The 26,740-nt window shown below is 45.6% G+C and overlaps 1 protein-coding gene across 1 annotated transcript in view; it reads right to left on the minus strand.

The window, feature by feature from the left end:
• Window positions 1-26,520, minus strand: part of AMFR (autocrine motility factor receptor) — a 30,326-nt gene extending 3,806 nt beyond the window's left edge. The window contains exons 1-12 of the mRNA XM_037409003.1: window positions 26,221-26,520; window positions 24,752-24,844; window positions 22,709-22,873; window positions 20,761-20,913; window positions 16,491-16,531; window positions 15,574-15,706; window positions 14,875-15,008; window positions 13,005-13,115; window positions 9,818-10,008; window positions 8,070-8,173; window positions 5,986-6,120; window positions 4,285-4,368 (exon numbers count right to left, since the gene is read on the minus strand). Of these exons, the coding sequence (XP_037264900.1) occupies window positions 4,285-4,368; window positions 5,986-6,120; window positions 8,070-8,173; window positions 9,818-10,008; window positions 13,005-13,115; window positions 14,875-15,008; window positions 15,574-15,706; window positions 16,491-16,531; window positions 20,761-20,913; window positions 22,709-22,873; window positions 24,752-24,844; window positions 26,221-26,460 (1,584 nt within the window). The 5' untranslated portion in view covers window positions 26,461-26,520. The remainder of the gene's footprint in view (window positions 1-4,284; window positions 4,369-5,985; window positions 6,121-8,069; window positions 8,174-9,817; window positions 10,009-13,004; window positions 13,116-14,874; window positions 15,009-15,573; window positions 15,707-16,490; window positions 16,532-20,760; window positions 20,914-22,708; window positions 22,874-24,751; window positions 24,845-26,220) is intronic.
• Between the last annotated feature and the right edge of the window lie 220 nt (window positions 26,521-26,740).

The following is a 26,740-nucleotide window of genomic DNA, read 5'->3' on the forward strand; positions in this document are numbered from 1 at the left end:
TTGACAAGTGGCCGACAAGGCTAACACGAAAATTGAGCTGATGAACGATGACGCTGATGAACCAGCGTAGGTGAAACAGCATATCCTGATTGCATCCTGTCCTACACGATCAGATCAGCTCCACGACAGAAAAGCACGATGTTACTAAGCGGGGTAGTGTCAAGAAACAAATCACCTCAAGGAAGGGCTTAAAGGTTTAGCCCTCGTTTGGTATCGCAGAGGATTACTCAGGCGGGATGCACCAGAGAGGCGTTAGCCAAGGCAGCTCCCACCCCCTTGTTTGGGGACTTTGGCGCTGCCACCACGGCAGCCTGGGTGGCCGTTACATGGGCGCCGCGGGGGCACGGCCGCTCGCGGTCCAGCAGCCCGGGCTCAGAGCACCGCAGCGGGCAAGGCACGGGTTTCAGCGGGTGACGTGCAAAACACGTTGAGTCATTCCAAAGCCCTAGAGACGTACCGGTAATGCCACCTCCCCGACACGACGCCTTCAGAGAGAGAGAACCGAGGCAAATGTCCCTTCCCATCACCCAGGCGACCCCAGCAGGAATGCCGGGGCTCGAGCCAGAGCAGCACAAGCACGGCAGCCTCAGACACGAGTACACGTGCTCAGCCTATTTCAGCCAAACCCCCGGCACGCTGGGATGTACCGAAGGGCTCCCCGTCCCGCACACACCGCTGCGCTGGGGTCAGGTGGCGGGTGCCCTTGGGACTGCCTCAAAGCAACGCCACATCCCAGAGGGGGACGTGAGAGCTCCACAGCGTGATCCCATGGATTGTATGCGGGGCCAAGACAACCTCGGCAGATCCAGAGGAACAGGTAGGGAGCAACCCGACTGCTTGCTGCCCGTTACTACCAGGTGGACACGGAAAAGAGAAGCTCTGCTGGGTAAAGCAGAGAGGGAGGGCATCATCATAGTTAATGTTCAGAAAATACTTTTTTTTTTTTTTTTTTATTCCTGTTGGATCATTCGTTTCAGAAGATGCAAGCTAGCTCACCTGAGGTTTAGGGTTTTTTTTGTAATGTTACAAAGACACAAAAATCAATACCCAAAGCCCATCACTCTATCTGAGCACGAGAGTGGTTGCTGAGGAGGTTTTAGAGATAAAAATATCAAAACTAATTGCAGTAAAGGTTACGACAAGCCTCAGCATGACAGCAAATCTCCTTTTTTTTGATGCAGGATGCAGGAACTTACACACTGCAGAAACTCCTCCTCCTTCAGGCCCCAAGAGAGAAAGAGTTAGCTTCATGGAAGCCATGGGATGCCTCAGAAGTGTCTCCAAATGGAGCCACCAAGTACTTAAGCAACAACAATAAGCTGGATTCTCAAGGGAAGGACACATGACACAAGAGCTGCCCCAGGTATGATTCAGCCTTCTAACAAGAGCTCACTACTTAGGTCTGAGCAGTCCTACCCGATCTCCACTCGGGATTACAGAAACATAAAGAAACACACAAAAAGACCCCGAAATTATAATCTTTAAATGTATTTTCACACATGTAAATACAAGCTTGCAGAAAGTAGCTGTAGCTGCTCTGGGATCTGTTCTTACAGGGAGCAAGAGAGTCAGAAAAGAGGGGAGAGAGGGCAGACAGGCTAGTGATGGAGAGCAAGCGATGGAGAGTGAGCGTGGAGAGCATTATGCACGATGCTGGAAGCATTAGCATTTCAATGCACAGCTGGAGAAAAGCATGTGCCAGCATCTTGCTAACCATACAGGCCAGAACTGTTTGAAGCTGTCAATGTTTACAGCATTATGATTTTTATGATCCCTTCTATTTATTATTCTTCTCTTTTTATGATTCTTTCTGTTTCTTTCTATGATTCTACGATTATCTCCCAAACTTTTAACACAATTTAGACCATGACACTGCTCAGAGATGTCTCTCAACTACCCTTACACTCTATGTCAGCACTGACACCCCAAAACCATAAGCTATATTGGGGGGGGGGGGGGAATCAATCAATCAATCAGTCATTATCTCTATCTTAAGACCTTGGAATTCTAGACAGAATTAAGTAATAGTATGATACACGGCACAGAGAAAAACTGACACTCCTCATGAGGAAGGGTGCTTTGATTTGAACATGTCAGCTCCCCTAAAAGTGTTATTTCCAACAAGCAGAAGCCCAACGGGCTCACCACTTTCTGCTGGAGACCTACGAAGATTCCCAGTGGCTATGTTGATTTAAAAAAAAAAAAAAAAAAAAACCAGAAGAAAAAGAGATGGAAAGCCTGTAAAACTTAAAGGCTGCAGCACAAAGCAACTGGAGTTGCCATGGCCTCTCTCAGGAGCTGTATCATACGGTGCCAAGTTCCATCTCTCCACTATTTGGAAATTCAAGTCTTACCCGGAGATGATGAGTTGCTTCCCACTTGCATTTAAAAAGCTTCTTAGAAATCAAGTGCAACCTGCTGCAGCAGCTAGACCTTTCCACACAGACAAGTTTGACTGACTACAGCAACATATTGTTCTGGCAAGGAGAAAGAGAACATCTACAGTACACCAGGTACTGAGTTAAAAACTGAACTCAGAATCCCAGAGACATAAAAGTGACGGGAGTTTCCTAGGGAAGGGGCATCCCTAGGCTCCCAAGTCTTCTCTCCACAACAGAAACACTGTCAGCAGCAAGGAGGCAGATCTCTGTGGCTGCGTAACAAGGGTGATCAGCTTGCCTGAAGCCAGCCTAAGTGAGTACTAAATGCACAAAGCATTTACAGAGCAGGAGGAGGACAGCAGCAACCGGAGCTTTCATACCACTGCCCACCAGCAGGTTTCCCTCCAGCATGGCAGTCTCAGTCTCCTGCTTCAGCCTCTGCCTACAAATCCCATCTGGCACAGTAAATATCCGCCCAGGAAAACCCGTGCAGAGGCCACCAGTTCATTCCCCCCTCCACAGCCATCGCCAGCCCCTCAGCTGCAGGAAATTCCCAACTGTTCACATACCTGCAGGCCATCCCTGTGCTATGCTACAAAACAAAAATACATCCTCCATCCAAACCACCATTTGTTCCAGCTAAAACACATCATTTGAGATAAGTGCTCAGCTGTAATTCAAAGCAAGATGATGTCACTAATTATTAGAGAGCACGTGCTCAACAACATGACGTATGAACACCACTCCCAGGTTTTTCAGGTTCTGTAGAAGGAAGGACAGAGACACACAGAGTGCCAGGCAGAAAGAAAGGAAGGTGAACAGCAACACAATCCTTCAAAGTGGGATTTGAAATCGGTACCAAGTTAAGGATAATAGTTAGATACCGTTTGTAGAAAGGGAATTATTACTCCTAAAGAACAGGAAAATGCCACCAAAACCTTCAAGTTAACACAAAAAGTTAGAGCTGCTAGAACAAGACCAAGACACTCACTCCTGCCGTTCTGCACCTCCTACCCCAGGCCCTTATCAAACATCTGTACCAACCCCCATCACCCCTTCTTCAGCCTCAGCTGCGTATCAAACCAAATGAAAGTCTCTTCTGTCCTACAACCAGCGGACGAGGGAACTGCCCCAGTTCAGTTTCAGGTCGGCAGTGGGTTGGCTGTTCCGGTTATTAAAGGCTGCAGAGGCAGAAAGTCACACACCTCACATATTTCCTCTAAGCCAGAAGAAACGGAGGTTTATAAACAGAAACCTTCACGATTTTGCTACTACAGTCACAGAAAACAAAAGTGGAATGAGATCTTACTCTGCTTGCAGGCTATTTTTTTTTCTGCCTGCCACAATTTAGCTAGCACGTGCTGTTCAGTAAAGCCCTTAGTGAAGAACAGCAAAACCCATTATCGCGCTTTAGATGTACAAGGGCTGTTATGTCTTGGTCCTGTTTGTATCCCATCCCATTCACACCAAAGCTCCCCACGTCTCCAAGTGCTTCCTCCAGAACACAAAAGAATTCTTATACCCAGAAGACAAATACTACTCATTTACTCATTTTAAGGGAAATGTCTGGAGACGTACAGAATGGGAATGGGAAGAGGAAGGGGAAGAGCAATGCATCCTGCTCTTCATGCTCCACAGATGGGCATGGGCCTGACCAGACGTGACCAGAGACACAGGCTTTTTCTGTTCTATCGCTTGAGAGCACTTTTCTTCACGGAGGAAAAAGAAAAGCACACAGATAACTCTTTACAGCAGCACCATGCTGAAGCCTTACTTCAGTTGCCGGACAGCGTTAGTTCTGGTGTGAAACACAAGGAAGGGCTGCCGCCAACCCGACCTGGCACCGAACCAAGCGCACTTACCTGTGCATGCAGCTTCTACTTGTGCTTTTTATGCAAATTACCTGGGTGACAGTTTCGGTATCCTCCTGATCACTACTATGCCGTTCCACAGAATTGTTTGATGCAGGTCTAATGGTATCCGCACGCTGAAATGCAAACATCATGGGTTTAATACAGCATGTGAAATGGCAAAACAAAAACGAGTTCTTCGAACACATTCAAACTCTGCCCTCTGCAACGTCACGCGTTATGTTCAATTTAGAAACAGATAACTTAGCAATAAACAGAATGCACTGCGTTGAAAGAGAATTCTCTCTGCTTCCCCACAAGCAGACTCCGCATAACAGTATTATCTGATGTGCACAGCACCAGAATTCAATATGCTTATTAACAGAAACATGGTCCCCAGACTGCTTGACTGAAATCTGCTATCACTAATTAAGAACAAGGCATCATCTTGCCAACTCCTTTCTTTGCAGAAAACCTTCCTTAGTGGTACAATTCAATTATCTGTCAGCAGAGAAATCAACTGGAAACGTTCTAAAGGCTCTGCACAAGACTGAGAAGAGCCTCTTTAAGCGAGCAAATATTTGTCTCTAGCCTCGCTAGGACATTTTCAATATATCTTTGGTACACAACCAAATATACCGCATTCACAGAGACTAAATGAAGAGAAAACAAATCCTGATGTTTTTTCACTACATAATGTGTTTGAGACTGTACAGGCAAGCACCTCGCGCATCCTGCAGTCCAATCACATCAATCAGGGCCAAGCTATAGGGCACGGGTGATAGACTCTGACTTTCCTTCATAAAGAAAATACCCTGATGCCATGATCTAACCCCAGCCAGCAACTAAGGCCCACACAGCCGCTGGCTCGCTCCCCCACAGTGGGACAGGGGAGAGAACTGAAAGGGTTAAAGCAAGAAAACTCACAGGCTGAGATTAGAATAATGCAATAAATGAAATAAACCACCACCAACAGCAGTAATAAATTGTAATGAAAAGGAAAATAACAAAGAGAGAGAAGTAAAACCCAAGCAAAACAAGTGATGCCAATGGAAAACAATTGCTCACCACCAAGCGGCCGATGCCCAGCCAGCTCCCAAGCAGCTGCCCCCAGCCAGCTTTCCCCCTAATTTATGTCCTGAGCACGACGTTACATGGTATGGAACAGCCCTTTGGCCAGCCTGGGGTCAGCTGTGTGTCACCCAGCCTACTCACTGGCAGGGCAGCACGACAAGCTGAGAAGTCCTGAACTTGGTGTAAGCACTGCTCAGCAACGACTCAGCCATCAGTGTATCACCAACGTTATTCACATCCTAAACCCAAAACACAGCACTACACCAGCTACCGGGAAGAAAATTAACTTTATCCCAGCTGAAACCAGGGCACCTCTATTACAAATGGATAATGCTAAATCACACCCAAGACCCATCCTAATAAATACATTAAAAGGCCTTCAAAGGGCCACAGCAAGGAACAGATGAGTTCCTCAACACGCACCACCGTGAGACATTCCAATCCAGTCAGATGTTGCAACACGGAGACACAACATACACTAAACTGCCAAAACGGGTTTGGTGCTTCCGATTGCAACATCTTCCCACAAGTAAAATCTGAAGTTTAATATTGCATTGAGCTAAGCTGGATTCAGCAGGGCTTCAGCCTGCCTGGTTCCCCTCACTTGGCGAGACTCATTAACAGGCTCAGTTCTGCGCTAAGGCAGCCAGGCATTTTAGGTGCACAGTCTTATGACTTACCTGTGTGGGGAAAGGCACCTGGATGCGTCCCTCTAGGATGTTGTCAGTGGTGATCTCTACAGAACGAGTGATCTGCAAATCCTGCAGAACTACGTGGTAAGGAACCTGAGGGAACATGTCCTGAATCTGATGGGCCTGCAGAAAGCAAGGTTTACACAGTCAGAATCAGCAGTAAGTAAGTGTTAGCCGGTGAGTATCTCAAGAGAAAGAGATTTTTTAAAAATGAACAGCTCAAAGATGCTGGTTACGTTACAATAACTAACACACAGAAAGGAAAACAAGAAAGAAAAACCATTCTGGCATTGACTTATAGGGCAACACTTTGTTGAAGCCAACAGCAAAACTGCAACTCCTGTAGACACGCCACATGGTCCTGAAAATTTAGGTTCCTGAACAGCGCTTGTAGATGCACAAAGGCTTCAAAAGCTTCCCAAACCTCTTTTTATGACAGCCTTTTTAATACAGATCTATACAAAATTCACAAGTGACTGAAAGTTAGATCTACACCGAGGGAAAAAAAAAATCATTTTTCTTTGTCCCAGATGGGTTCCAAAATGGTACTGTTAAGGACAAGTGGAAAAAATTTTAATAACCTACTCTCTCCAGCTACCCTACCTACAAACCAGTTTAATAGGGTCTGAAAGCTCAACTAAACTAAACTGAGCTGTCAGGGAACTGTTACTATTGAATTTCAAGTTACTTAAATAATACGCAAATTAAATAGATAAGAGGGCAGATAAGTAATATGCTTTTAGAGTCTAACAGCTAGACATCATTAAATATTAAAATCCATACTTTAACTAATGCTGAACGTTTCGGGAGGGGGGGAATGAGAACAACAAGAAAGCAAGGGTGGAAGGAGTTTTGAGAGCAAAGCAAAAACTATGGACCAGCTGACGGTGAGTTCAAACACAAGCAACTACAGCAAACCTAACTCTCCGTTGTACTAGCGTGTGACCAAAACACTGATTTAGCATTTCAGCCTCAGGCCCTTCCCTCGAAACACTTCCCTAGGTTTTTATTCAGTAACGCAAAGGAGAATTTCACTTATTTTATATTAAAAATGTGTAACACTTCAACAGTTTGCTAACTTGGGCCTTTCCATTAAAGCAGGCATTTTAATGTAAGTTGATAATGTACTTCTAATAATACACAAGGCTAAGGAATTATTACTCATCTTTAATGAAGCCCACTGATGTCACTGTGTCCAGTAAAAGAAACACCAAACTGACCTGAGATGGAGAGCTCCTGAATATTGTGCTAGTAAATCAACTGCCAACACCTTACTGCTCCCTGCCTGCCCTACCACAAACCCCCTAAAAATTGGGGCCATATCCTGTGATATCCCATAGTGAAGGCTATGGGAGAGATCAGATACCTCCGAACGTTTATTAAGGTGCTACAGCACACACTAGCTTTAAGAACTCAAAGGAAACAGCACTTCTGAACTAAGTGTGTTCCGTGAGGCTGTATCCTTCTCTTTTTGTAACACATCAGAGTGTTTATGTATGGTCAACAGACCTGGCACGTCACCCTCAACACTCCTACTATCATCGTGAATCAGCAAGAACTGACTGTGCTAGAGACCCCCGTCTCATGCTGACAAGACACTCAAACACAAAGAGCTATCTTGGAGCTTAGTGCTATTAAAAACAAACACTTTAAAAAAAATAAAATCAAAAGCCATAGAATGGGTTTGACTAGTCACCACTTGACCAACAGCTAAATTCTCTACAGACTCACAGCCGTTGCTACTCCGAGTTGTAAGTGAAGATAAGAAAAAAAGCTAAAGTTGCACTAAGCAAGCTGAGAGAAATTCTGCCTGTCTACACAGAAAGTGTATGTTATTTTTCTCCCTCATTTACCTGCCTCCAGACCTGCTGTGAATCAATCTGCGTTGATTCAACATTCCAATCAACATACATCCCTAACTTCACTAAAACAAAGCTCGTCTCAAAAAAACAGCTTTCCCGTAGCACCTAAACACTGTTTTGACTTCCTCCCCCTTAGGTTCTCCATCTACCTCCTTCCCCCCCGCAACACAAAGAGGAAGGCCGAGGTGCAAACTGTTAAAGCAGTCATACCATAGCATTAAGCTGGGAGTTGCTGGCTTGTGCGATACCGAGGATGTGCGTAGTATGCATCACTTCCACTGAAAAACTGGGCAGCCAGCTTGCAATTCGAGAGCCTGAGAGGAAGAAACCACCAAGAAAGTCAAGCAAGGATACGAGGTTCTCAGCAGGCAAAGTACTTCTACATGTATTTAGCACAAGTCTTCACATTTCCATAAGGTACATACGGAAAGTTCTGCAGTGCAATCCATCCCTAAGCTCTCCCAAACCTGGAGATGGCTGGAATAAATCAGTAACTCTCTTCAAACACACTGTCATCGTGGCTTAACAATCTGAGGGACAGAAGAGGATCAAGAAAACAACACAACCTTGTTTTCTTGTTTTAATGTTCCCATTAAACGGAAAATTAAAATAATCCAGAGCCAAATTCAGTTCTGGAATACATTTATAACTCCAGAAGTTTTACTAAGAACAGGACAGCTTCTAAAAAGGCTGCATCTGGTCCCAAAATGGGTCAGCTCTATGTGGCTGGCATCACTGTGAAAGTATTACTACAACTACACGGAGTAACTGAGCAAAGTGACTGCTGCGAGCGTGTGCTGAGGCTCAACAGCGTAGGGCACATGGCCAGCACCCTCCTCCTCCTGTGTTTCTATTTAAATAAACAGGGTTTGCTCCATGCCACTTCTGCCTGCACAGTAATTTTGCAGGTCTCCAAGCCACAGGAGAGCACTGGGGAGGACAGCTGTCAAAAAAACAGAGTAGTACTTGAAATACAAATATCTTTTGGAGTCTTAAAGCAACCCAGAAGTGGGAGCCATGCAAGAAGCTATCAGCCAGTCTCAGTGTACCCAGAAATGTCTGACCCTTCTCTGCCCGTTATTCTCCTCCCGCAAGCTCCAAAGGTTGCAAAACCAGCACAAACAAAGAACGGGTCGCTACGTAAGTCTGCAGCATCTCAGCTGCATCCTGCGAGCTCCACCAGGACAGAGCCCAAAGCTGAGTATTTGCACTAGTGAAACCTACTGAGAAACAACACAACTGCCATCAAAAATGTGGGAAGCTGTGGATGACAAGCACACACTGATACCAAAACTATAAAATAATCTGGAAGATAAGTAATGGAAAATGTCTCTTTCAGAACAAGTTTGTCGGCACACACGGAACTCGTCATGGTCTGAAATCATATCTGCTTTGTGAGTACTTATAACACACCACTGAAAAAAACACATGTAGAGAGCTGTTCTGGTTACGAGATTCCAAGAACAAGCTTCTGCACCTAACCCAGCATTGCAAGTCTCTTGTAAATTCAGTGGCAAACGGACTTTTGACAACCTCACATTAGCTAGGGAATAGGGGAAAGATCAACTTTTAGACTGCACCAGAGGTTTGTTTCCACTTTGTCACTGATTAACTGCCACTGGGTAAAAAAAGACAGACACATGAATTTCTCGTTCTGCTCATCAACATGGCACGCAATGAATAAATGCCAGTATTACAGCTGCTAAGCACGACAAATCAAGAAAAAGGGAGCACTTGTACAAAGTCTTTCAGGAAATCTCTGTAGCTCTGGACCACCTCAGAAACACACATCTGAGCTCTTGCAAAAGGCCCGTAACAAACACATACGTGTCTGACAAATGCAAGCAGAAGCACGGTTTCAGTTTCAGCTGAAGCACAGACAGAATGCCCTTCTAGAGAAGGCTGTTCCCTTCGTTTATTTGGGCAACAAAATCCGATGTCAAACCTGCTTAGCTCACCGTCAAAGTGGAAGAAGTGATTGTGCTGGTTCAAGCGTGGTCTGCCTTCTGCTACCGCCACGGGGACCAAGTTCTCATGCAGATTTTCCCTTTGGCGATTCTCCCTCACATGATGGTTGTCAGTGATATTAAGAGACATTCTGCAGGTGGGGCAAGACGTGTCTTGTTCCAGCCAGGACCGCAGGCATGAGCTGATCGGAAAATAGTAATAATATGGTGAGCTTGCAGCGTTTTTCCAAGACATCAGTATCACGAGTACATCAAGCAGCTGCAGCACATCCTGTACAGAACATCAACACAAGGGCTGCTTGGAGATAATTTGAGAGGTACACTTGATGAGCCCCCGATAACTCTGGCACAGGTTTCTCGCTTTTTTCAGCTGAAAATACTCCAAGTGTTCACTTTTATAAACAAGCATGCAGATTTATCACAAACTTAAAACACTCTCCAAGTCTGTTGCCCCTCTAGCTCTGAACAAGCAAGTTTTGCCTGGAAGGGGAAACAAAGCATTTCTCTTCTCTCACCATCCCCAAGTGAAAAAGGACAGAAACTGGACAAATACTGAATATATACTGACTCATTTTCACAGCAGTCCTGCCAGTGTGATGAGGCAATGGCACCTCCAAAGTTTTTCAAATATCTCTTAGAAAAAAAAATCAATACCCAAACCACCACCAAAGCGAGTACCACTCTGGGAACTCTCTAAAGAGATTTATTAATGCTGATGAGTGCTGTGTCACTGCAATGCTTACTTAACTCGGAACATTTGTTGTCTGGCAGAAAGTGAGAAGTGTTTGAAATGGAGGTTTAAACACTTAGAGCTGTGCCTGCCTTTTGATTCAGATGGATTTGACCCACCAGAGGTATCTGTTGTCAAGTTAAACCGAATTTTCAGTACGGAAGAACTGAGCAGATCTCAGTATGACAACACATACTTCACGCTTGCAGGGTGGGCTTCTCTCCAGCAGAAGCACTCAAAACACTTTAGAAAGGTAGAGACATGCAAAAAGGTTAAATAAGCCTGTTTCCCAAATTGTGTATTTGCAGAGTAAAGACACAGATCACAGGTTTGGGCTGACAGAGCAAGTCCCCAGCTGTGGGACTACAGCAACACCAAGGATACAAGCACTCCACACAATTCCTGAAGCTGTAACGTACAGACATATTGCCGAAGTGTCTTCCATCATATTTAAACGGGGGGATACACAGTGTTCAGAATTTATAGCGACGGGTTTCCCAGAAACAACCGAAACACTATAGTAAAAATCTACCAGCTTCCATCAGCACAGGCAGCATGTCAGCACTGCCGATGCTGTCCAGCTTCATCTCCATGACTGCAGCAAAACCACCCTGCACAGAGCCAACTCAAACCTCTGTGAGAGCTGTAGGCAACAGGTCACCTGTGAGACACCCAGAGGGACACAAGCTACCACCACGCTGCTGCTGCTCCACGGCTCAAGCACCGAGATGCTGGAATGGACATGACCCCACCAGCCTGCATCAGCACCAAGCCCTAAGGCTTGCAGCAAGCCAGCCGAGCTTATACCCATTTCGTTCCGCACAGGCAGAGGGACTCAGGCACCTAGAACACCTCAGCAGAAGGATGACTAACAAGAGGCCAAGGCTGGCAACATGTCAGAGCCAACTGCTTCTTAAAAGGTAAAAGGAGAAGGTTCCAACAGAGCCTAAAAGATTTAGACACCTGCTCCCATCACAGTCCCTTAATATTTAGGCACAAAGTTGATCTCAGCAATGTGAATCTTCCCCGCCACCTTCTCTTCTACTCAAAATAAATGGCTATGAAAAAAATCCCATGTAACTGAGAATGGACAAAATGTTCAGCCTGTTGGCAAAATCACCAGGCTTTTATGAGGAGAGAAACCATTCTTGGGTTGTAAATAGAGCGATTATTTACAACTGCTTTTATATGCAAGTGTAAGTCATCCACTGTAACACGTTCCTTCCCTAAATGCACTAAGGAAGTTAAGTGTAACTTAGCTTAAAAAAAAAAAAAACACACACACACACACACAAAAGGATCCTTTTAGATACAGAGAAGATAACTTTCCAAAGAGAAGACCCTGGGCTTCTCAAGTGCTCAGTAGGTGATTAAATATTCATATGATTCAGCAGCATTGGAAGAGGAGTTTCTGCTACAGAGGCACATTATCTCATTAGAGACTTCTTGGAACACAGATAAATATTTATGGCAAAGTTTGTCATAAATGACAACAAATTAGCACACAGATTATAACCTCTGGTTTGACAGTTACCAGAAAAATAAAAAGCTATTTGCAGCACAGAACTTGCTCATACGACACCGCAGGGACAATTTAACTGGCCATGCATGTTAACCACATGGCACTTCAGAAACTCCTGACTCTATCCCCGCATCTCCTTTCATTTTTAAGTACAAGCATGAAAATGTAAGCACTACTACAAAAGATCTAAGAAAAAAACAAAATCACATCTAGCTCAGCACATTGTCTACACAAGCATCTGCTACTACTCACTATTGAGTGAGTGTAAAAACCAGTATACAGACAGATCCTTTGGCCAAGAGCCTCCCAGTTCCAACCACCAGCTGCTTGAGGGACCTCCTCAGCTAATGTGATTAACCTCTGTTACAGCCCTGACAGACTCATCCTCCCATGAAATCAGACAGTCAGACCTGGCCTCCACAACCCTCCTGGGGGGCCCATCACCGTGCAAGGATGCACTGTATAAAAATATTCCCCATTTTCTTCTCTTTCAAGCTGATATCTGAAAGGTATTTAAGAATCCAACTGCAATTTTTCTCCCTCATCTGAAAAGCAACATACTCTCACGGAAGAGGTGATGCATAGGATGAAGTAAAGGGGGAAAGAGCACGCTTTACCAAGCAGTTACACAGCAAGGCAGGGTACAGACTTGCAGCTGAGACACCATAAGGCAACACTAACCCATCAGCTGGCAAGACGCATGCTCTTAGTTTGGGGGGAAACAAAATGCACCAAGTGAAGCAACTCAAACATGAAAATGAGTCAAGTGAACACAACTTGTACTCTGTTATTAGAAGCAGACCAAGACCACTCGGTGGGAAAGCATCCACAGCTTGGCTGATAGCTCTGTAATTGTTACCCTGCTGTAACTTTCAATCCCTCCCCTTCTACAGTCAGGCACACCTTCCCCCACCCCAGAAACGCACCTGTGGAAGAGATGGCCGCAAGGCAGTTTACGTGCGGATTGCATGGAGTCCCAACAAATGGCACAGTCGTCATTGTTGACTGCTAGCTCCTCTGGTGTTGCAACTGCAAACCTACAAAGAGGAAAAAGGAAGAGACAGAAGTAATGACTTCGTCAGCTTGGCATGGCCTCCCAGCCAGGGAATCCCAGCACAGAGGAAAACTTATCCTCCACCTCAACCTCTCCTTGGGAAAGGTGTGCCAGCAGGCTTGTTATTTTTTTCCATAAGTCAGACCCACACTGCAAAGAAAGACACACACACACCCCTCCCGTGCCTTCTTACGGGCACTTTTTTTTTTTTTTTGCACATCTCCACTTACGCCCTAACTACACAAAGCCTTGACTTAGTATCTTCCAAGAAGTATGACCATTACATCGAGAACCTCAAGTTATAATCTGCATACATTCGGCTTACGTCATTTTTCTAAATGAGTTTTTATAGCTGTACCCATTAAGATGTCTGCTTGAAACCCTAAGCGTTCATGGTCTGACTAATTCTGGCCTCAGATTTTGCCAATCCCCATTTGTCTTCAGGTTGCTTTTTGGTTTTGTTTTGCATTTTTTTTTCTTTTTTTTAAACTACAGTGCCATGCAAGAGCTACTACATAGTACCCAAACATGGACAATACAGAGAAGAGCAGCACAGCACCATTTCGTGGTGCTGCTGGTGTGCAATACGCTTGAAGAACAACTACAGGAAAACAGGGAGCTCGCTGCCATCGGCAGCTTCAGGGAGAAGCTAGAATGTGGTTCTTCCAGAACAATCAGAATGACAAAAACACATCAAGTCACTCAGGCAAGAAGTCTGAGTCACATGCAACTCAAACAGCTTTGTGAGCAGCTTAAAGGGGTTCAGCAGCAGCACCTTACTGAAAAGAAATAATGTATTGGGGATAAACTTTACTATGCAGCTCTTAACCTGGTATCAGAGCCATTAAATGACTTGTCACAATGAAAACCTCGGCAATTTCCAGAGAAGTCAGTCCTCTCTATCTGGACTACAGCAGCAGGCATCACAGCCAGTCAAACCCACTGAAGTCCACAATGAAAATGGTACAGTGACATACAGAAAGAGTAAAATTCTCCGTAACTCTTAAAATTATTAAGGACATAGCTGAGTTATGAAAACATTGGATGAGAGATACAGTAGCATCTGGCACAACGCTAGGTTTTAGCAGGCCCTTCCATTTCTCTCTGTTGCCTCACTACATGGGGATGGACTGAAGTAATCCCAGTGTGCTCGCAGCTCCCCTACAAGTACAGAGTCTGTTTAGAGCTGGCTTCAGATTTAATAAATACATACTTAAAGCTCAGCTGGTTTTAATTAATATTTTGATTTAATTTCAGGCGGTAACTGAATAGTATGGGCCAATGAAATTAAGATCATTTTTCTATCATAGCCAAAGACAGTATCTGACAACCAACACAGGCAGGGGTCTGCAGAATTCATGTCACCCCACCACGCTAGGATACAGGAGAATAGAGGAGAAGAAATACTGGACCAGGGGAGTTCTCTCGTGGCCAGTAACACGTTACCAGAAATACTGCTATTGTAAAAGTCAATCCTACATAGACTCATAGAATAGTTTGGGTTGGAAGAGACCCTTAAAGGTCACCTAGTCCAACCCCACTGCACGTGTCCCCAGTAACAAATAAAATGGTAAAAGTACACCGTAAATGTAAAGACTTAAGAGCGAAATTTGCAAGACTGCATCTCTCCGGCTTACACCACACCACTGTGTATCTAAGGAATGTAAAAGAACCCCAACTTCTTCGTCAGGATCCTCTCTCCAGGATCCATATCAAGATCCCAGAGCAAATGAGAGGCTCACCTAGCTTCCATGTTTCCAACCACACGCAGGTAGTTCTTATGCCGCCGAATTCTTCGCTGAACCTCGTGAAACAGGTAGCGCAGCTGCATAAAAATCACCAGGCTCGCCATTGACAACCAGATACTGCCAAACAGCTTGGGGAAAAAACAGAAGTTATTAGAAGCAAACACCAGGGGAAACGAGTGGCCACCACCACAAGAAACTGCATCAGGTCTTAAGAGAAAAGGAAATCGAGAAACGAGCACTGAAGAATTTTTCTTGTGTTGAGACCATTCAGACTAACCAGACATGTTCACAGGTATTACTACTCATTACATCTTCAGATACAACTTCAGCAGCACAGCATTTATAAAGGATTCTGTATTCAGTTTTGTTCAGCTTAATGTCCCCTGCTGCCAAAGAAAAGTATTCAGGCTGGTATTACTCATTAACAAAGCTAATTAAACACCTATTAAACAGGTAATTACACAGTAGTTAATACTCCATAACAAAGTTATTTGTGAGGACTCCAATTACACAGGAGGAAAGAATGCCAGAACTCCTCACACTACATTTTCCTCTTTATTTAAATAACTTCTCTGTAATATTTGGTTCCTAAAATAAGCAAAGCAAAAAAAAATAACCCATAAAATATTATATAATACCCAGTACCCTTTAAGGCCAGCCTAACTGCTCAACGTTATGTCCAGGATTTCATACCAGCATATGAGTATGATGCATCAAGTCCAGTGAAAGCAAGGTTAGCTCCATGACAAAATCTGTGTAGTAGACGTAAGTGCCTTTGCCCTCCCATGTTCCTTCATGGTTGAGATCCCAGAGATGAATTATGTATCTGCAAGAGCATGGAAATTAACATTATTCTATCTTTTTTGTTAAATAGTATCTCTAGCATTCAAACTATTCTATCCATTTTTCAAACAACTCCTGGATATGGGTTCTTTGCCCTTCCTAAGCCCAGTGACCATATTCTGTGCTTTCCTGGGGGACTGGTTTTTTAATGCTACTGGTTTCAAACAGCAACATTTTAAAAAGGCAAAAATCAATCAATGCTTAGCCCAAACTGGCATTACACATACCACCAGCTGACAGAGAAGATATAGCATTTGCTAAAAACTCCTGCATATACTGAAAGCCAATCTTTGGATTACAGTAACTACAGACCCACATTTTTCAGCATATGAGTTGTTCCTCAAGTGAGGCATTACAGTTTGGTGACAGACCTGAAATGCCAGTGGTGACCTGGGCAAAGAGGTTCTGGGCTACACGTCGTGTCCTACATGTGCATACACACGGGCATTACAGATACACACGTATGCTACTTTCTCAAAGCAAAAGTTCTTGACATTAAGATCTTAAAAGAAACCCAGCAGGATGACATCAAGTAGCAACCCTCATACAGCAGCCCAAATCCATTTTAATCCATGCCTCCAGCTACTAGCACCCACTGAAGCTATCCAGGCATTGCAAATTCATGCTTAAAAATAGTACAGGCTAACATTAACCACCTTTGTCCATGCATTTACAATTCAACAAGGTAATTACAGACACCTTTTAAATCAACATGCTATACACAATACCTTCTTGAAACACCATCCTATAAAACAGAGGCTACTCACCGCGTAATCACATGAGCTGTTCTGACTGTCACAAGCAGAGACTACAGAAGAGGCAGGGAGGGGAAAGAAAAAAAAAAAAAAAAAAAGAGGTATGTTGATAACATTCTGGCAAGGAGGGCGGTCCAGAGGCAGAAACTACAGGGCTAACACACAACACTGCAGCTTAACAAGTTCCTCTGAACCCATGGTCACTAGACGACTATGTGCTCAATATACCTGTGACAAACATGAAGCTTATAAATAAATAAGGAGGAAATTGTTCTCAAAAACGCAATGCTCTTGGAGCACCCACTAGTACCACTGCTAAGCCTCACTTTTTCCCCTGCTACATCAGACATATTATCTTTTATTCTTATCACTCGCTGAGTGTCAAGACCACAACTCCACCAAGCACCTCTCCTCATCCCACTGCTCAAGAAAGAACCGATTATTAGCAGGAATTTGAAGAAGAACCATGGAAGCACTTTCAAATAATTTCCCCCTTTGCTGAGATATGAATGCTGCAAAGTAACTTCCCTCTTTAATCATACTTACCTCTCTAGGCTAAGTACAGAGAAAAAAACAGAGTATATCAGAAAATATTAAGTAGACCAGAAGTGTGAAGACGAGTCACCAGAAAGAACCATTTCCAGAACACCTAACCACATTTCTATAGGCTCTTGTCATCTGAGAAACGAGGCCCCGGCACCTCTCTCTAACCTGCCAGACGCACGGTGCCCCAGCCCTTCGTTGCACCCTCCCAGTAAAAGAAAACAGGACAGGACAAACCTCTTGGGAGACAGCTCACACCACCCAGTAGTTAGCAGGGGCCAACTGACACCAAGATGCAGGGGGTTTACACTAAGCAACTGAAACCATTGCTGTAAAACTGGTCTGATGGCATGCCTTCAGCATTCACACTAAAAACAGCACAGAAGAACTATAAAACCCACTAACTCCCCAGTACAGTGATAGAACAGTTGGTTTGAATCATTTTTTCCAATCTGTAAAAAGCAGTCTTAAAATGCTTCCATGCTTATTTAACCCTTATCAAAATCCAACATCTCTACTGTTTACTAGTGGTATTCAAACCAAGTGGTTCCTGTGACTCCTTGAACACCAGCGCAATCTTTTATCCAAGTAAGGGCTTCAGGGTAAGTTGTACACATCACTCAAGTAACACAAAAAACCAGTCAGGAAGGTAACAGCAAGTCCCCTAGCACGGTGTGCTGTTCTCATCACAAACATCTTTCATAAAAAAGTTAAATGAGCACACTAGCTGCTCCCGCGAGGCACATGAGACCCTCTTCCGTCTCCTGTTAGCTCACACGTGGTACCAGAGAGATGACACCTTGTTCACACCAGCTTTTTGGCTACAGAGGAACTTCGGGCAGACCGCAGAGGAAAACGGGTCCAAATTCTAACCATGCAAGTGGTGAAACAGAACAATCACCTGAGCTGCTGGATGGATACGCTGCTGAGCACCAATCTGTGCCAAACCCAGCACACATGGCATAAAGTCTCCAAGGCAGCTGCCAGGCAGAAACCTGAAGAGTGTAGCCTTTGCAACTTTTGAGAAGTCAATGTTGCCAAGACACGATCTACCCTTGTTAGTGCTGAGGCAGCAAGAGCATCAAAATTAAAAGGATGAGCTAGTGCAGATTTTCTCAGGTTCCTCCACAGCTTCCAGAAATGCATTTCAGCGCTCTGACACGAGAAATACTTTGCAGAAAGTACACCACCCCATCACAAGTTACACAGCTCCACAATCTGAGGTTCTAAATGTACAGCAGGCCATTTTCAGCCCCGACACCTCAAAGGCTCTCGCTCTGCTCGAAACAAACCGCTTACCCCCCCCGACCCTGTGATGCTGGCAGGTACTAGCCACGCAGATCAGCACACAACTGGAAAGCACTCAAACCCTAAGATAACAGATGCAGCGTGAGAAGCTGCACAGGAAAATATACTAGTATCTGTAAGGTACAATTATAAGATTTGAATGTCACTATTAATATTTAGCCTTAACTGAGATGCACAAAAGAGGATCAGAGGATGGCTGCTCTAGGAATAGGTAAATTTTTTTTACAATAAAAAAGGTGCAAAGATTGATGGACTGGACATTACTTGCTGCACTATAATTCTCGAATAACATATATTCAGGCAAAAAAAGCTTACTGTTTACTCAAAAATACAGAATGCCCTTCTTCAGCCTTCTCTGGGCATTTGCACATTTCACATCCATCCTTTGCAGGAAAGAAAATGCTGACAAACACCACCAAACAAGGGGAAGCCTAACCAAAACCCGAGAAAAACATCTACATTGCTTTACTGAAAACCCTGAGGCATCAAACTAAATCAATGCTTGCAGAGTCAGGAGAGAGATGAATAGCTTAATGTAACTTAATATAATTAAATAGACACTAACGGAATACACTTGGCAGGGTCCCTCTCAAACAGCATCACACAAGCCACCACCACAAAAACATTTCAGTCTACAAGATCTAATGTTTTTTGCTGAGAGCCTGACGACTGCCACGAGGTGTCACTGCCAGTACCTGTACAGAAAGAAACCTAAAAGTTTTCCTCCACTTACATGACTGCTGGGTATTAAAATCAAGGAAACTCCTCACGGTTGCCCAATCCATACAGGACATACTTAAAACATTGATGAAAGGGCAAGATATTATAAAATCTCATACGAGGAAAGATTAAGCAGACTAGAATTCTTTCGCCTGGAAGGAGAATCAGAAGGGGAACAGGAAAAAGATCTATAAAACCACAAACGGTATGAAGAAGAGTAAACAAGGGTACGACTCTTTGTAGTTTTCCACCGTAAATGTATTAGATGATAGCCAGGGACATTATCAGACAGAAGATTCAGAACAATTGAAAGAGCTCTTTTGTGTACACAAAGCAGAGTTAAACGTGGAACTTGTTGCCTTTGGATATGGTGGAGGCCAAAGTGTAAGTGAGTTCAATAAATGATCAGACAACTTTCCAGAGTCCATCTGAGGCTATCAAACCCAACAGGCTTGTGCAACCCTCAGCTCAGGAATATCCTCAAGGGCCAGCTGGTGCAAGCAAGGGTAGGAGACCCTTCCCCACAAATCTCCTCTGCTGTCCACCAGCAGCACAGCAAGCTGCGTGGATCCACCGCTTGGCTGAGGACCACACACTGACGCTGAGCAAGCCACCCCTTTTTCAATAAGCAGAGAGAGTAGCTCCCACTGAAACAAACCGCTGAGCACCATCCTGCAACCCAAAACACATACAGCACAGCACTAACGAGGCAACGCTTTGGCACCCTAACACTCCCTGATAAACCTACCCCATGCTGGTATCAGGCTGATACACTCTTCTGCCAAGCCAAGATAAAGAGATGCATCGCCGAGACCCCACCTATTAGAGACACTGACAAATCGTCAATACCCTTGCGCTGTGGAATTACAAATCCTTGCATATTCTATTTAAGGAAAGTAAACTGACATATTAAATAAATGAACGGTGGTGTGACCAGTGTCATATTCTCCTACCACCAGCTGACTGTTTTCTTCCCTCCTCACTAATTCCAAGTATAAATTCAAGACAGGAGAAGAAAAATACAACATGCGACTTGTTATCTGAACTAAGGATGTGCTAACATAACTTACTTGCAATTATGCTGGTTACCTTCCCTTTGTTTAAGCTTACCGCTTCCTCAGGCAACAACCCACTGCAACATCAAAACCAAACCGATGTTCATTCCACAAACATATTGCTGTTTACTCCACACCACAAAGAGTTCAGGACTAAACGAACACACACTGCTCCTCTCAGCTGAGACACAACCCTTTACAAAAACATAAGCAAATCTCATGAGTATGCCTTAAGGAAAGGATGTTAGTCTCACTCCTTTTGGGGAGAAATGAAATGGAAAATACACCCTCGAAGCAGCAGGCTGAGGTGCACGTTACACTTTCACACACACTGCCTCCCTCTCCCTAGCAGCAACTTCAACTAACCCTTCTTGCAATGCTCAGGAAGCACAACCATTACTCTTTCAGAGGCTGCCGTTGGATTTCAGTGTTATCTTACAGATTTATCCCCTCATTCTCTTCTTCAGACCAAAGATTTTTAGCAGGCTTAAACTCTAAAGAGAGAAAGCATGCAGATCTGGCAACTACCCTGCAGCAAGGGAGGGCTTGTTTGCGTCTTCGGAGTTTCTTCCTTGTCGAAAACCCACCACGCGGCAAAATACCCCCAAGCGAGGGGTGAAAAGCAGAGACCACGATAAGTATGAAGAAAGTCTCACCTCTGCTGCCATGAAAGCCAGCGTGTGCATGCCATGGCTGTATCCGATAACACCACAGATGACTATTAATCCGCCGCAGGACAGGAGTATGGCTATGAGCAGGGTCAGGACTCTGATGTGGCTGTTCTTGGGCGTGGTAGGAGAAAAGGAAAGCTGCAACACAAATACACAAAAACGTAACAGGTTTAAAGGAGTACTTCATGCACCCTGCCTTCCAGAGTCACCTCACCAAACAAGTCCTCGTTCAGGAAAATCTGTTGCTTTCTAGAATAAAACCGATTTCACAACCTTAACCACGCAATGCGGAAATAAATGATGCAGAATAAAGCTAAAACCACACACCATCCCCAAAGCCTTGTTCATCTTGTTGTCATTTACATTCACTAGGCTTTTAAAGCCAGAAGTGATCATTACGATTATTTGATCTAACGTTTTAGATCACCTGTGCAAGGGAACCACGGCCACTTTCTCACAGTAGTTTCTGCATCAAACCCACAGCATCTGCTGAGGATGAACACGTTTTAGAAAGACACCTAACCTTAACATACAGTATTTGAGAAACCAGAGTAATTGCTCCTCCAATTTTTCACCTTACAGCTGATCTGAATCTGTCCAGCTTTATCTTACAGCCTCTAGTTCTTCCAATGTCGTTTTCTTCTGGAAGAGAGAGACATCTCCCCCACAAATTTAAACTGCAGAGAGAGACTGCTGAACAGAGTCTACTGAAAGTAGTGGTCTCATTCAATAGCATTCAGTGCTTATTCATTCTCTAAAGTACCTTAACGATAGGCTACACCTAGGCTGCCTAAATCAAAGATGACCCAAGAGGCAAAGTATTTAGGCAGTCCATCCCATTATTTCAGGGCAGGAAGGGGAAGAATGGGACCAGGAAAGGAGGAGTTGCCCAAAGCTTCACTCCGGTCCGACTGATAAAGTTGACTCCCATGTTTTGTTTTATAATTGGTTCTCTCTTCCTTGTTTATATCTGGTTCAGTTCCACATGCCCTGAGTCTGCAAGGCGGCTCACACAAGTACCATTTATGCAAGTAAAGAATTAACGATACATGCTCTGAATGCAAAAGGAATATAATAAGGATTGCTTCCCACATGAGCTTTGTTCTTCCACAGCTTTCTGAACACTAAAAATACCACGACTGCCTTGTTCACTTCTGTCTCAGTTTTCCTAACCCCAACCAATCTAGTTTCAAGTTAGTGCTTAGCTACCTGTGAATTAACAGGCTTTACTGGATATTAATTAAAAAAAATAATAATTGCTAAGCACAGAGCTACCAAAAGCAAATTCATGGATTCAATTTAGTTCAAACTTTTACTCCAGGACCAAGGAGCTGAGGAAAATGCATGCCTATCATAGATGTTTAAAGGGCAAGACTTACCATTCAAACTCCAGTTCCTTCTTTCTTGCTTAGCCTTCAATTTCTGCATCTCTACTGCATTTATTCTTGGCATTAACAGGAACTGGGACATAGCTTATGCAGAAAGTTGCACAGTGTACTGTAAAGACTTTGGCAGTCAACATTTAGTAGATGTAAACGAGCTTGAAACCTGAGCACAGAAGCCACAGAAACAGGCTTCATGGACCAGTCCTAAAGGGCACCAATCTAAGGGATGTTCTGCTGTCAAGGTTTCTTCTCTAAGGAGAGCTATGAAGACATCTCACAGAGTTACGTAATAGTAATTACAGGGCACATATAAGGAGCAATTTATCAAAGAAAATCAGTAACTTCATTTGTCTCCTGGGAAAACTGAAGGAGTAAGACTGACATTGCACTTTAAAGCAAGTATTCAAAGCTACTGGGAGGTGCACGTGTTCAGCACCACAGGGCGGGGAAAGAGTCTAAATGATGCCTTTGTAACCTATCATGAGCCAGTGCCTGAACCAGAACCAGAATTTGCATGTTCTAAAAGACAGCCTTTAATCAAAACTTACATATTCAAAGCGATCCTTGCAGAGCTGAACCATAAGATGAAGAAATACAAGTCCAGAGAACCAGAGGCACCACATCACCACTTCTTCCACTGTCTGGACATTCAGCACACCAAAAATGAAGATGAACTTGTAGAAAATTAAATTCCAGAATTTATCCTTGAGATGCTGTAAAGGAAGAGATTTGGTTACTGTAGTGAAAGCACTGACAATCCACGTGCAGGGGAAAGAGGAGGGAAAACGAGAAAGGAGAAGAAAAAGACATGGAAGTAGAAATGCAACAATATGTTAGCAAAAGCCTGCTACGTACACACCTTGAATAGTATTCGTGACTCTCACTGAATTAAAAACATGTTAGAAATATTAGCGGTTGTTGGTCTTTATCTAGTCTTTTGTACCACCACAGCATAACTGTGTGACACAGCGCACAACGCAGCTTCCTGCCACATTTCCAGAACAGTGCTTAGCACAAACCAAGTTCCATCTCAGGTCGATTCTCCACGCCCAAGCAACACAACTACTGGGCCACAAACGTCAAGTCCTCTGCTGGAAGAACTGCCATGGTTAGTTACGAGAGATGCCCAAATAGCCTAGCACCTTGCTTCCAAAAACCTGTCAAAAAGTACAGATGATAAAGAAAAGATGACAAAGTCTGTTCTTAAAAAGCACAATGCCTACAGCGGAGAATGAGATGGATGAGCAATGAAAAAGAAATTATTCCCACGCACACGCAGTATGAAAGAAAGAATATGACAGTCTCAAGCAGCAGATAGCAAGCCAGTTCGCTGGGGATAAAAAAATTTATGAAATAAAATATTTTGTTAAAGAACACAATGAAAACATCAGGAGTGTAGTTAAAACAGGCCCAGAATTCCTTCATGATGCTGCCGATTTTGGCTCACCAATATAACGACCAGCTTTCCTTTACATGAGATCTGAAGCATAACTCCCACTGTCCAAACACAAATGGATCCATGCCGTTACTCCTTTTTACTTCAGTTTCTAAGCGGTTAGAGAACATCCTGGAAATTATCACCGGTTAAAATCCCACATCCTGACAGTCAACACGGACTGAAAATCTGGCCCAACGCAGTTTGACAGCGCCTTGGTTTTAATGCACTTCAACTCGGAGGCTCTACGAGGTGTGAATCACAAATACAATAGGCTTTGAGAGATCCATGGTTATTAATGAAGCTTTATGTGCCTCAGTTCTGCATGTCAAAAATCATCATGGCCTGATTTCTCCTAAAGAACTGCATTTATGGGCTTTTTTTTTTTTAAATATGTGAACACACTTTAAACCACTGCTCCTGCATTTACACAGAAGAACTTAGGCATTTGCCTTTCTTTTTTAAAAAAATATACAGATACTATTCAAAGTACTGCTGCTGCTTTTATCTTCTGCAGGATCCTGTTTTGAAAAAGCCTGGGCTCTAATGATTCCCTTGCTGAATTTTTAAAAACATTCCCAGCTAGCCCAAGAGTGGGACTAACCGGCTGAGTTTTCAGCCCTGCTCACCTCCTTCCTCTGGCCATATGCCTGCTGCCCCCTCTTAAACCCGAGGGCAGATAACCACCCACTCAGCGTGTGGGGATGGAAAGCTCTTCTCCAGCAGTCAAGGCACAAAGCGAGGTACAGGAGGGAACTCAGACTGCCAGTGCCGATACCTAACTACGAAACGCAATGGAGAAATGCTGCCGAGCGCCAACTGAACAGAGAAGAAGGCATGTTACGAGTGTTCTGAAACGAGGTGCACTAGTAAGAAATTTAACAAAGTTAAGGAAGCAGGATGTTCAAGCTGACTGCGGGCTTATAAAATACAACAGCGACAGTGAAAAGGAAGAGTCCCCCTCAGAAATAAACCAGGAGCTTGCGGCTGTGGATATACTGGCTAACCAAACGGTAAGAGTTAAGTTTACGCTGTTCTAAAATTTTCTTTTCTTGTGTACTTTCAGCAATCCCATATCGAAAACAAACCACACCAGTCATACACCAGGAGAGTTATGAACCACAACAACATCCAAGGCAATGCACTGCTGTCTTACCTGCCTCTCGCTGACGCGAAGAGGACCAAACACCACACGCTGGATTACCCCAGCAACCAACACCAGAATACAGCAGGCAGTGTTCACTAGTACCTGGAAAGAAAGCAAGCAGTCAGCGACAAGTGCTTTTGCCCAGTTTGGCGGGGGTGGAGAGAGAGAAGGGGAATGAATGAGTCTAACAAAACCCACCATTGTTCACAGAACAGTATTAGATCCCTGGGGAGGGGGGGGGGCTGTTGGTGAAATTTAAGCCTGGCCTCCTCCAAGACACATACAGTAGCTGATAAGTCACCTAACTTTTTTTTTTCTTCTAGAAATATTAACACAGTCAGTTTGACACACCAATATAGCCAACAAACTAAGCTACTTCTTTGAAATAAACTTGGTTTATATAGATTAGCGAATTTTAGCACCAAGGAACACAAGGAGGAAACTCACAGATCACCAAGATGCTCATTTTGTTTAACATAGGGTGGATGAGAAGGAAGAGGAACAAGATTCCCACTGCCTGGACACATACCAAACAGCACTGCCTAAACCCTGCGGGGGAAATGGAGCAGAACGCACAAACCTGGGGAAAATGCTGCTCACATTCGACAACGCCACTTGGAATTAACTTTTGACCTAGGCAGCGCACTACAAGGGGGAGCAGGGGTGGCGAAGCAGCTTCCCCCTGTCATTTCTATAGGATGTACATTTTTCCAGGGCTCTTCATGGAAGGTCCTGGGACCAGGTTTCAGCAGGCTGGAGGCGTCCGGGATATTCCAACGCCAGCCCCAGCCAAAAATGCCGCTGCAAGGTGGGTGCCCAGGCCCTGGCTGGCAAGCAACCCCCCGGGGTGCCCACCCAGCCCCTTGCCCAGCCCTGGTGCTCAGCACCGGAACGAGTGAGGCCCGATTCAGGCACCGCTGCCAGGTTTGGGTTTAAAGAGAGGGAGAATCTTCTTTTTGTTCCCTTGAACGGTGACAGTGTTTCCTCCTGCCCACAAGGCTTTAAGTGTTATTTAAAAAAAAAAAACCAAATCCAAGCAGCAGGTAGAGCCTGGGCCCGAGCACCTGGGGGCCTCCGCCGCGGGTTTCTCCCCGAAGCCCCAGCGCGGCGCCCCCCAGCACCCCCCCTACGCCCCCCAGCACCCCCCCACCCTCACGCGTGGCGAGCGGGGCCGCGCAGGCACTGGCTCCCGCAGGCCCACCGGGGCGGCGGGCGCTCAGGCAGCCTGGCCCCGCCGGCAGGCAGCGGCCCGGCCCGGCCCAGCCCGGCCCCGAGCGGGCAGCCCAGCCGCCCCTGCCCACCCAGCCGCCGGGGACCCCCCCCTTATCCCGGGAGGGCGGTTTCCAAGCGCCAGCAGCCAAGCTCCGCCGCTCGGCCGCCCGCCAGCCGCCGCTCGGTGCGGGCCCCGGCCCCGACTCGGGGACAGGCCGCTGGGCCCTCCGCGCCGCCCCGCCGGGCTCGGCCGCCCCCGGGCTCACCCAGACGCAGAGGCTGTCCGACAGCAGGTAGTAGGCGACGTCCAGGGCCCGCGGCCCGGCCCGGTGCGGGGGCTCGGCCAACTCGGTGCCCGCCGCGCCGCCGTCCGCCTGGGCGCCGCCGGGGGCCTGGCTGAGGGCGCGGTAGGCGCTGAGGCCGGTGCCCAGCAGCGCCAGGGCGCTGAGCGCCGTGTAGGTGCGGAGGCTGGGCCAGGGGAAGCGCTCCAGGAAGAGCAGCGGCATCGCGGAGCCCCTCGCCGCCGCCCGGCCGCCGCCTGGGCCCTTGCGGCCTAGCGCCCGCCCCGCCGCCCCTCCCCGGGGCCGGCCCGGGCCGCCCCCGCTGCAGGCCGGGGGAGGGACGGGCCCCGAGCCCCCGCCCCGGCTCCTAGCGCCGCGGCCCGGCGCGCTGAGTCACGGCCGGGCGGCGCTGCCCTGCCGGCGGGGGGAGCTGGGCCCGCAGCCTGCCCGGCCCGGGGGGCAGGGGGCGTTCAGCGGGACCCCACAGGCGCCGCCGGCCGCAGAT

This window comes from Falco rusticolus, chromosome 15 (assembly GCF_015220075.1).
Source record: "Falco rusticolus isolate bFalRus1 chromosome 15, bFalRus1.pri, whole genome shotgun sequence".
NCBI classification, from domain to species: Eukaryota; Metazoa; Chordata; class Aves; order Falconiformes; family Falconidae; genus Falco; species Falco rusticolus.